The sequence below is a fragment of the Rhincodon typus genome, chromosome 37 (assembly GCF_021869965.1).
Source record: "Rhincodon typus isolate 14 chromosome 37, sRhiTyp1.1, whole genome shotgun sequence".
Classification (NCBI taxonomy): Eukaryota; Metazoa; Chordata; class Chondrichthyes; order Orectolobiformes; family Rhincodontidae; genus Rhincodon; species Rhincodon typus.
Genome location: NC_063368.1, coordinates 11,638,043 through 11,650,121, shown reverse-complemented (window position 1 = coordinate 11,650,121; position 12,079 = coordinate 11,638,043). Strand labels below are relative to the sequence as shown.

The following is a 12,079-nucleotide window of genomic DNA, read 5'->3' as shown; positions in this document are numbered from 1 at the left end:
AGGGAGAGTGTGATGAGGGGAGACGGAGCAGGGAGAGGGAGAGTGCGATGGGGGGAGACGGATCAGGGAGAGGGTGAGTGCGATGGGAGAGACTGAGTGAGGAGAGGGAGAGCGTGATGAGGGGAGACAGAGCAGGGAGAGGGAGAGTGCGATGGTGGAGACGGAGCAGGGAGAGGGAGAGTGTAATGGGAGAGACTGAGTGAGGAGAGGGAGAGTGTGATGGGGCAGAGAAGCAGAGAGGGGGAGAGTGCAATGGGGGAGATGGAGAGTGTGATGGGAGATGGAGCTGGGAGATGGAGAGTGCAGTGGGGGAGACCGTGTGGCAGGAAGGGAGAGGGAGCGTGTGAAGGGTGGAGATGGAACTGGGAGTGGGAGATGGAGAGTGCAATAAGGGAGAAGGGGCTGGGAGAATGGAATGGGGAATTAGGGGCTAGAGCTGGGATTGGGGAACAGAAAAGCTGAATAAGGAGTGGGGCAGTTGGGAGAGGGGCAGGGGAGTGGAACAGGGAATGGTGTGGGGGGAGAGCTGGGAACTGAGAAGCTCGATCCATGTGGGGAATGAGTGTGCTGAGGGGTCCTTAGGTTTCAGTGACATCATCCGTATATGCGCAAATGCATCCTCTGTCGTGGTATTTGAACATCATCTGAGCACATGCCTGAGGTGGTGGCCATCTTTGCTGTGTTTTGTATTGGCAACGCACACCCTACTAAGAACTGTAGGACAATATTACATCTCCACAGGGGAATGCAGATTTGTACCCACCATCAGCCATGACCTTATCAAATAGTACAGCAGGATAAAGGGGCTGAATGGCCCACAGCTCTTCCTAATTCAGCCTGAGGAGGGGTATATTTCAAAGACAGCAAGATGAGGGTTGGGTACTCCTTTGGGCACTTTGTGAGGGTTCGCTTTCACAAACCTGCTTTCCCATAGTTATCATTGGTGATGTACTGTTCAGTGAATCCCTTAATTTCTCTGTTAGTGAATTGTGATTCGTTCTCACAAATTATTCTTTCAAGAATGCTTGGCTCAGCGAGCAGAGTTTGTAACACTGAGAGGTGTTGTTGTAGCTCTCAAATCTTCCACATTTCAGACGAATGGAAACTGTCCACTGTCTGCGAAAAGGAGATACCACTTTTGATGATGGGTAAATAAATCAGCTCCTGCAGTGCGCCATGGTCTGACTGCTACTTCAGTAACTATCATTCCCTCTTCCTGATGTGCACGTTTTTTTTCTTATTCATTGGTGGGATATGGGTATCACTGCCTGGGCCAACATTTATTGCCCATCCCTAGGTTCCTTCAGAAGACGGTGGTGAGCTGCCTTCTTGATCTGCTGCAGCCCTTTTGGTGTAGGGACTCTCACAATGCTGTTAGGAAGGGAGTCTCAGGATTGTGAGCCAGCGACACGGAAGGAAAGGTGATATATTTTCAAGTCAGGATGGTGAAAAGCTTTGAAGGGACCTGGCAGAGGCTGGTGTTCCCATGTATCTGCTGCTCTCGTCGTCTACATGGTAGTGTTTGTGGGTTTGGAAGGTGCTGTCTAAAGAAGCCTTGTTCAATTTCTGCACTGCATCTTAAGGATGGTACACTCTATTGAGTATTGATGGCAGAGGCAGTGAATGTGGATGTTGTACCAGTCAAGTGGATTGCTTTGTCCTGGGTGGTGTCAAGCTTTTTGAGTGTTGTTGGAGGTGCACCCATCCAGGCATTTGGGGAGTATTCCATCACAATCCTGACTTGTGCCTTTGTAGATGGCAGACAGGCTTTGGGGAGAGAGGAGTTGAGTTACTTCCTGCAAGATTCCTAGCCTCTGACCTTCACCTGTATCCACAGTACAATAGGACTAGTCCAGTTCAGTTTCTGGTCGATCGTTTCTCTTCCTCTGGCTCTAGCATACATTGCATGGAGGGACCATTCTTTTGAGGTCTTCATAGATGTCTATCCCGTTGATCTGGCTCTGAGCTTAGACTTTTCTAAACCCGTTGTATTTCCTTTGAGAAGTTTATCCTACACAGACTTGGCTAGCTCTTTCCCAGATCTGTCTTTCAGCAAGATGTTGTTTCTGAGAGAGCTATCCTGCACCCTGTGTTTGCTACCTCCTGCTAACAGACTATCTCTGGTCCCACCTTGAAATGAACTCCATTTTGGAGAGGTTACATACGTTAGGGGGTGACGGAGCATTACAGGTGGATCTTTAATCCTGTGGTTTATTAAAGAAAACTGCAGTTCTTTGCCACTGCTCAACCCCAGGAGAGTGGGACCATCAGTTTTCAGTGATGTGAAGCCTTCATTTAACATCTCTCCCTAGGTGTGTGCTTCTGATTTGGGCTGTTCTCAGATATCTTTTCCAGGAAAGGTCGTGTATATCATAGAATCCCTACAGTGTGGAAACAGCCATTCGGCCCAACAAGTTCACACCGCCCCTCTGAAGAGCAACCCACCCAGACCCATTCTCCTAACCCTGCATTTTCCCATGTCTAATCCACCTAACTTAAACATCTCTGGGCAGTATGGGCAATTTAGCATGGCCAATCCACCTAGCCCGCACATCTTTGGACCTTGGGAGGAAGCTGGAGCACCCGGAGGAAACCCACGCAGACATGGGGAGAATGTACAAACTCCACATTGACAGTTGCCCGAGGCTGGAATTGAATCCAGGTCCCTGGTGCTGTGAGGCAGTAGTGCTAATCACTGAGTCTGGGTGAGATGGTGTTACTATCTGCTCTTGTGTATGTCCCAAACTTCAGATTTATGTCTCACCCTGGTCCTGATCTAAAGATTTAGGAACATAGGAAGAACAGTAGGCCATTCAGCCCATTAAAGCCTGCCTTGCCATTTAGTAGGATCATGGCTGATCAAACACTTCAAAGCCTTTTGCTCTCCCCATCTCCATAACCCTGTATGCATTGGAAAGTAGAATTCTGTCAAAAAAAAACAATATAACTGCGGATGCTGGAGATCAGAAACAAAAACAGAAATTGCTGGAAAAGCTCAGCAGGTCTGGCAGCATCTCTGGAGGGAAATCAGAGTTAACATTTTGGGGCCAGTGACCCTTCTTCAGAAACCTGTTCTGTTCTAAGGAAGGGTCAGTCCACCAGAAATGTTATGGTTTTACTCCACAGATGCTGCCAGACCTGCTGAACTTTTCCAGCAATTTCTATTTTTGGTAGAAATCTATCGATCTCTATCGTAAAAATACTCAAAGACTGAACTTCCACAGCCCGCTGTTGTGGAGAATTCCAAAGATTCACAACCCTCAAAGTAAAATAATCTTCATCTCAGACCTGAATAGCATCCCCCTCATTTTTAAATGGTGTCCCCCTGGTTTTAGACTCCCCTTGCCGAGGGAACACCTGCACCTATCCCTGTCTATCCTTTCTCAATATTTGGTAGGTTTCAATGAGACCATCTCTCATTCTTTGAAAATCTGGAAAATACAGGTCTAGTTTTCTCAGTTTGCTCAATCTCACTTCATCAGACACCACAGGAACAATTCTGGGGAACCTTTATTACGTTCCCTCTGTGATAATAATATCATTCCTGGGATAAGAAGACCAAAACTGCCCACAGTACTCCAGGTGGGGTCAATCCGAGCTCCTATACAATTGAAGCAAGACTTCACTATTCTGTACTCAAATTGTCTTGCAATAAAGGCTAACATTTTATTCACCTTCATAACAGCTTGCTGCATCTGCATCCATTTCAAATATCTGGAATATTTCCTGCAGTTCCTATGTCTACGTCAAGCTTCTCCTCATCTTTCTGGCTATTTTAGTGTCTTTTTTTCCATCTCATTTACCCTGACTGATATTTCGTTTACTATCTTCTTCCTGTGTCCTCCTCATCTTTTTCTGGTGATTGGACTTCTTGCATGCTCTTTGACCTATACATTGATTAATTGATTTGATCGATTGATTGATTTATTGTCGCATGTACTGAAATACAGTGAAAAGCTTTGTTTACGAGCGATATAGGCAGATCACAGCGAGCAAAGGATGTACAGATTAAAAAGTCTTAGAGGCATACAGGTTGCATTGCGGGTTACATTATTTGAGGCTAGAGTTCATTCAACAGTCTGATAACGGCCAGAAAGAAGCTGTTCCTGAACCTGCTCATGCGTGTGATCAGGCATTTCCTTCTGTCAGTGAGCTCATGTGCAGCTCATGCCCAGCTCTGGCCTATCTTCTTGTGGGTGGCATATGCGTTCTTCGGCTGCAGTCTCATTGCACCAAGCCTGGGGTCTTTCTCTCTTGACTTAACTGAACACTAGCCGTTTGGGTAATCAGTGCCCATGATCTGCCCAGTCTTGGCTTTGTGCGCTCTGGGGCAGTGTCTGCAGCCTGTAGTATTGTCAGCTTGTCCTTTCCCATTAATTCCGTTCGTACCTCGGAGCGTGCAGCCTTTTGCCTGTGTCCTTGAACTTTTTCTTTCAGAATGTTTCTGCGAACTCTCGTTGCTCGTGCTTTTCAGTCTCGTTCTGAAAGTGTCCACAGGCTCATCCGTTTGCGATGGGGCCTCCTCGACACAGATTGGGGATGGGGCAAGAACGCATCTTTGTTGACCCCGAGTTTCGAGTGGCCTCTTGTTCTAACTTACCACTCGACTCTCGTTCTGACCTCTCTGTCCTTGTCCTGTTGCACTGTTGCAATGAAGCTCAGTTTAAGATTGAAGAGAAGTATCTACTTTGATCCAATACTTTACAGCCTTCCAGACTCAGCATTGGGGAGGTGATGGTCTAGTGGTATTATTGCTGGACTGTTAATCCAGAGACCCAGGTAACATTCTGGTGACCTGGGTTTGAATCCTGCCATGGCAGATGGTGGAATTTGAATTCAATAAAATATCTGGAATTAAGAATCTAAGAATCTAAAGGCATCACTGATTAGGCAGCATTTATTGCCCATCCCTAATTGCCCAGAGAGCAGTTCAGAGTCAAGCACATTTGCTGTGGGCATGGAGTCGCATGTAGGCCAGAAAAGGTAAGGATGACAGTTTCCTTCCCTAAAAGGCATTAGTGAACCAAATGGGTTTTTTCAACAATCAGCAATGGATTCATAGTCATCATTGGATTCTTACTTCCAGATATTTATTCTGCTGTGGCAGGATTTGAACCCAGGTTCCCTTAGAATGTTATCTTAGTCTCTGGATTAACAGTCCAGCAATAATACCACTAGGCCATTGCCTCCCCAGCAAAAGCTAGCTTGCTTGCTTGCTTTTTGTCTTAGTTCCAATCTCAATATTGTTGGCTGCCCCTAGTGCTTGTAGGAAGTTATTGTCCAGTTAAAATGACTTCATATCTTCTGCCATTATCTGCCAGCGAATCACTGCTGTTTCTTAAGAGGTGTTTTTGGAATGCTTCAGTTGGATTGGAGGCAATTACTGACTCCATTCTCAGCTCCAATAGTTTTGTCTCTGAAAAAATAGAGTTTGTTGCCTTTTTTACGATATGAACTACCAAATCGATCTTAGGATTCGTCTGGCTATTGTCTGTAGGATATCAATACTGGGTAATGAATTCTAAAGTTTACTGTTATATAAAGAGGAGCTTCTTGAGAAGAGATTATATAAAATGAGCCTGTTTTCTCTAGAATTTAGGCGAGCATGCTGGCTCAGTGGTTAGCACTGCTGCCTCACAGTGCCAGGGACCCAGGTTTGACTCCAGCCTCGGGCGACTGTCTATGTGGAGTTTGCACATTCTCCCCGTGTCTGTGCGGGTTTGCTCCGGTTTCCTCCCACAGCCCAAAGACATGCAGGCTAGGTGAATTGGCTATGCTAAATTGCCCCATAGTTACAAGGATCAGTCATGGTAAATGTGGGGTTACAGGGATAGGATGGGGTCTGGGTCTCAGGCTGGGTGGGATGCTCTCCAGAGGGTTGGTGCAGACTCGATGGGCTGCATGGCCTCTTTCTGCACTATAGGGATTCTATGAATTTAGCAGGTTAAGGGATGATCTGATTGAAGTCAGTAAAAGACAGCATAGATAAAGATAAACTATTTCCACTGGGTGGGGATTGTAGAACTAAGGGCATAGCCTGAGAATTAGGGCCAGACTGTTCAGGAGAAGCGTTAGGAAGCACTCCTACACACAAAGGGTTGTAGATGTTTGGAACTCTCTTCTACAAACAGCCGTGGATGCTGGATCATAAATTTTTGTTAAGGAAACGGTATTAAGGGATAAGGGCTAAAGGCAGGTGTATGGACTAAGGCCACAGATCAGCCATGAGGTCTCGAGGAGCTGAATAGCCTACTCTTATTTCTATGTTCTAGCACTTCCCACATCTTGTGGGATCTTTTTGGTCCTCTTTGGGCAAACCAAAGTATTAATTCCATGCAAACCCAGATTCTCAACTGCTCTCAGTATTCTCTTGGCTTACTTGCCTGATTCTGTCATTGCTTGAAACATTAGAGTCATAGAGTCATACAGCGCGGAAACAGACCCTTCGGTCCAACTCATCCATGCTGACAAGACATCCCAATCTGACCTAGACCCATTTGCCAGCATTTGGCCCCTATCCCTCTAAACCCTTCCTATTCATGTACCCATCCAGATGCCTTTTAAATGTTGCAATTCTACCACCTTCCACCACTCCCTCTGGCAGCTCATTCCATACACGCACCACCCTCTGTGTGGAAAAAGTTGCCCCTCAGGTCCTTGTTAAACATTCTTCGTTTTAAAAATGTTTGAACTCCGATAAGAAGATCTATGGTCTTTCAGTTAATGCTGGGGGATTGAGTATTGATTCTTCTGCTATTCTTTTGTAAGCACTTTAGACATGGCAGTACTGGTATTATGATGGGGCCGTTCCATGTGTACCTGCAGCAATGTAATTTGCTGCTTTATTTGCCTTTTGCTTTTTGTTTCATTTCATCCAGCTCTTTGTGTGCCTTCAGCATTGTATTTAGAATGGATTTTCTACTTTCTGTTTAAAAATTGTTCTGTCGACTCCACTGTTGTTAATTTCAGCCCCCACTCAGTTTCCCCTTGTTTGAATTTACATGTTTTTTTTCATAGTTTTGCTTAAAGGTGTTGTCTGAAAGGTTGTGAAGCAAAATCAGAAGTTGCTGGAGAAACTCAGCAGGTCTGGCAGTATCTGTGGAAAGAAGGCAGAGTTAACGTTTTGGGTCCAGTGACCCTTTCTCAGAACAGTTAACTGGACCCGAAACATTAACTCTGCTTTCCGTCTCCACACCTGCTGAGTTTTTTCCAGCAATTTCTGATTTTGTTTCTGATTTCCAGCGTCTGCAGTTTTTTGGTTTCCTTGCTTAAAATGTGTAATCCTGACTTAAGTAACTGCCTGCACAGAGCTGGCCAGTATTCACAACATGTGGAGAAACTGCATCCTCTTCCGTTTGTTTGTTTATTTTTCTGTGGGTAAATCTGAATTACTGAATTGTATTATATCTGCTGCTTCTATCCCTGATCTACTAAGATTGTATTGCTGCTTTCTCTGTTCTGCTTTTTTTTTTAAAAAGATGCATACTGGTTGCTTGTACAAGCAATAAGGAAAACAAATGGATTCCATTTACCTGAAGGTCGCTGGTGGGTTTATTAACAGCCAAAGTTCATAGATACAGTACAGGAGATCTCTAGACACACTTTAGCTGAGACTGCTGCAGAGTGACCATGGCTACTGGTCATGTGATGCCATCTTGGGCCTTAGTCTGCAATATTGAGTTCTTACAGGAACACTGCTCTTCAAGTGATATTACATCCCTTTCCTTTCTCTCTTCACATCTTACAATGGCTGCTGCTCTATTTCTCTCTGTCCCTCGCTTTCCAGCTTAAATTGACGGCTGATCTCTCTCTCTCTGCCTCTCTCTCATTCTCCCTGTTACTCTCGTTCTCTCTCCCACACTCTGTTTGCTCTGTCTTTTCTCTCTTTCTTTTTCCCCTTTCTATGTCCAGTCAAGTACAATCCATCCTTTCAGGATAAGTGTACAAACATATGAATAAGGAAAGAGTAGGCCATTCGGCCCTTTGAGCCTGTTCTGCCAAACACAAGATGAAGGCAGATCTGATTTTAATCTCAACTCTACATTCCTGCATAGTCCCAAAAATCTTTCATCCCCTTGGTCATCAAGGATCTATCTACCTCTGTCTTAAAAATATTTAAAGACACTGCATCCACTGCCTTTTGAAGAAGGGAATTCCAAGGACTCACAAATCTTTTGGGACAAAAGAAATATTTCTTCATTTCTGTTTTAAGTGGGCAACCTCTTACTTTTAATCAATCACCCCGAGTTCTAGATTCTCCCACAAGAGGAAACATCCTTTTGACAACCACCCAATTGAGTCCCCTCACGATCTTATATGCTTCAATTACCGATTTTGATTTTTATTATCATAAGTGCTCAAGTACAAAAGTACAGGAGTACATTGAAAAGTGCATAATGTCGCCATCTTAGGCACCATCTTAGGTACAAGTACCTAGTTACAGAATCTTAAAAACAAGGTAGAAAGAGAGAACAAAGTTTCTTTTTCCTAGGGTGGAGGTAGCTATTATGAGGGGGCATAGTTTTAAAGTGATTGGAGGTAGATATAGGGGAGACGTCAGAGGTAGGTTCTTTACTCAGAGAGTGGTCGGGGCATGGAATGCATTACTGGAGAAGGTAGTGGAGTCGGCCTCATTAGGGGCATTTAAGCGGCTATTAGATGGGCATATGGATGATAGTATAAGGCAGGGGTGGAGGTTAGATAGACCTTAGGTTTAGGGTAAAAGTTCAGCACAACATCGTGGGCTGAAGGGCCTGTACTGTGCTGTACTGTTCTATGTTCTATTTTCTATGTTCTAAAGTTAGGAGTTAAACATTGCAGTAATTATAGCATAGCATAAAACACATGAGATAAGGTTAAAAAACACACATTGCTGACCTTCTTAGTTTTAAATAGAAAATAAAGAAATAAAGCTGAAAGTCAACTCTGACTCTTGTAAACTCTAGAGGATACAGGCCTAGTCTTTCCTGATGAGGCAGTCCATTCATTTCAGGGATTAGCTTAGTAAACTTTCTCTGAAGAGCTTCCAACGTGTTAACATCCTTCACTAGGTACGGTAACCAGTTTTGTGCTCAGTACTCCAGATACTCTTATCATTGACCTGTATAACTGAAGTATAACCTTCTTACTCTTGTCTTCAACTGGGGAAGAAAAATTGGGGGAGGAAAATATACAAAACGTTACCAAGTTGTCAAATGGAAGGAGTTTCTTTTGTTCTTCTTCGAATAACTGTGCAGCAAGTGTGTGGAGAAGTTGCCACCCAAAATGGCGGAGGACCATCAGGAAGGCCCAAAGCCTCTTAGGTACTGGGAGGACCAAACTCCACTCATCCTCTATCCCAGAATCCTCGAGGAGCTAAGTAACTGAGGTGTTGTTTGTAATGTGTGTTTGCATTGTCCTTTTGTTACAGGTCTGGTAAAGCTGGGGATTCACTGTATTACAGGACAGAAGGTTGCAATAAAGATTGTGAACCGGGAGAAGTTGACTGAATCGGTCCTCATGAAGGTGAGAATCCCACACGCTGCCCCCCTTCTGGAGTTGCTCACCTGGATTTATTGTTCGGGAGAGCCTTTTTGTTTTGAGTGGTGAGGGTCTACAATGCAAGAGAGCATTAGGGTGGACAGTGACGCGATTGTGCTTCAGAAATGATTATCTAAAGACAAAATGTTTCCAGGACAATGGGGAAAGGGGCAGGGGAGAGTTGGGTATACAGAGGGCTAGCATGGTCAGGGTGGGCCAAAAGGCCTCCATCTGAGCTGTAACCAATCCATGATTAATTCCTCAGAAAAGGGGGAGGGGAAGGGGGTTTTGAAATAAATAGGGAGAGAGTGGGAGGTGGATAGAAGAGGGATAGAGGAGAGGATAGGTGGAGAGGAAATATTCCTTCCAGGGTTCTTTCTTTCCCAACTTTATCTGGAGTGGAGTAGACTTGAGAGAAGATCCATAAGCTCCACTGAATGGATAAGCTAATTCTCCTGGGAAGAGGCTAGTAGTGAAGGGCTATCGATTTAGGATTATCCCAAAGGGAAGCAGCACAGTTTAAGCAAAGTTTCTTTGCTCAGAGAGTTGGTGAAATGTGGAATGCTTTGCCACAGGGATTAATTAGAGGCATCTTATAAAGTGAAACCAGATAAAGTTCAGAGCCGAGGCAGGGCTGTGAGGGAAAGGCAAAAACATTGGTGGAACAAAGAACTGGCATGGGTGAAAAGGGCCACATGGACTCCACCAGGTAGTGAAAGAAATCCTGGTCTGAGACTGTGCACTCTCAGTGCACACATTAGATGGTCATGTACAGCCCAGTGCATCAAGTGAGGGATGTTCTTCCTCCCTGAGCCCAAATTTGACTGGCTATTCAGTCAAGTGAGCTTCACAGTCAAAGCCAGATTGTAGGTCAAGCAGCCTGTGTTTTTATTTAACCTGTTTTTTTCCCCTAATCAACCTGTTTAGAGATGTTATTGCACACTCTGGAGCTGGTGGGATGTGAACCTGGGCCTCCAAGATCCAGGGGTAGGGACACTACCGCTGTTCTACAAGAGCCCCCAAGCAGCCTTGTGTCAGTTGTTCACATCTGGTTAATCTCATTATTAAGTTTGTCAATGTCTTTATTTAGAGCTAAGGAGAAACAGGTGACGGCTAATAATTGAGTCAGAGATAGTAGGAACTGCAGATGCTGGAGAATCCGAGACAACAAGGTGCAGGGCTGGATGAACACAGCAGGCCAAGCAGCATCATAGGAGCAGAGAGGCTGACGCTTCGGGCCTAGACCCTTCATCAGAAAAGGGGGAGGGGAAGGGGGTTTTGAAATAAATAGGGAGAGAGTGGGAGGCGGATAGAAGAGGGATAGAGGAGAGGATAGGTGGAGAGGAAACAAACAGGTCAAAGAGGCGGGGATGGAGCCAGTAAAGGTGAGTGTAGGTAGGGAGTTCGGAAGGGGATAGGTCAGTCCAGGGAGGACGGACAGGTCAAGGGGGCGGGATGAGGTTGATAGGTAGGAGATGGAGGTGCGGCTTGAGGTGGGAGGAGGGGATAGGGCGGAGGAAGAACAGGTAAGGGAGAAAGGCTTTAGTGAGTAAGGTTTTGGGATGCGGTAGGGGGAGGGGAGATTTTGAAACTTGTGAAATCCACATTGATACCATTGGGCTGCAGGGTTCCCAAGCGGAATATGAGTTGCTGTTCCTGCAACCTTCGGGTGGCATCGTTGTGGCACTGCAGGAGGGCCAGGATGGACATGTCGTCTGAGGAATGGGAGGGGGAGTTGAAATGGTTCGCGACTGGGAGGTGCAGTTGTTTATTGCGAACCGAGCGTAGGTGTTCTGCAAAGCGGTCCCTGAGTCTCCGCTTGGATTCCCCGATGTAGAGGAAGCCACACCGGGTACAGCGGATGCAGTATACCACATTGGCAGATGTGCAGGTGAACATCTGCTTGATGTGGAAAGTCTTCTTGGGGCCTGGGATGGGGGTGAGGGAGGAGGTATGGGGGCAGGTGTAGCACTTCCTGCGGTTGCAGGGAAAAGTGCCGGGTGTGGTGGAGCTGGAGGGGAGTGTGGAGCGGACAAGGGAGTCACGGAGAGAGTGGTCCCTCCGGAAAGCAGATAAGGGTGGGGAGGGAAAGATGTCTTTGGTGGTGGGGTCGGATTGCAGATGGCGGAAGTGTCGGAGGATGATGCGTTGGATCCGGAGGTTGGTGGGGTGGTACGTGAGGACGAGGGGGATTCTTTTTTGGTTCTTATTGCGTGGACGGGGTGTGAGGGATGAGGTGCGGGAGATGTGGGAGACACGGTTGAGGGCGTTCTCGACCACCGAGGAGGGGAAGTTACGGTCCTTGAAAAACGAGGACAACTGAGATGTACGGGAGTGGAATGCCTCATCCTGGGAGCAGATGCGGCGGAGGCGAAGGAATTGGGAATAGGGGATAGCATTTTTGCAGGAAGGTGGGTGGGAGGAGGAGTATTCTAGGTAGCTGTGGGAGTCGGTGGGCTTGAAATGAATATCGGTTTCTAGGTGGTTGCCCGATATGGAGACAGAGAGGTCCAGGAAGGGGAGAGAGGTGTTAGAGATGGTCCAGGTAAACTTAAGGTTG

The 12,079-nt window shown here is 46.0% G+C and overlaps 1 protein-coding gene across 1 annotated transcript in view; it reads left to right on the top strand.

The window, feature by feature from the left end:
* LOC125487135 (serine/threonine-protein kinase BRSK2) overlaps positions 1-12,079 on the top strand; it is a 125,442-nt gene that overhangs the window by 88,007 nt on the left and 25,356 nt on the right. The window contains exon 2 of the mRNA XM_048617358.1: positions 9,410-9,504. Coding sequence (XP_048473315.1) covers positions 9,410-9,504 — 95 coding nt within the window. The remainder of the gene's footprint in view (positions 1-9,409; positions 9,505-12,079) is intronic.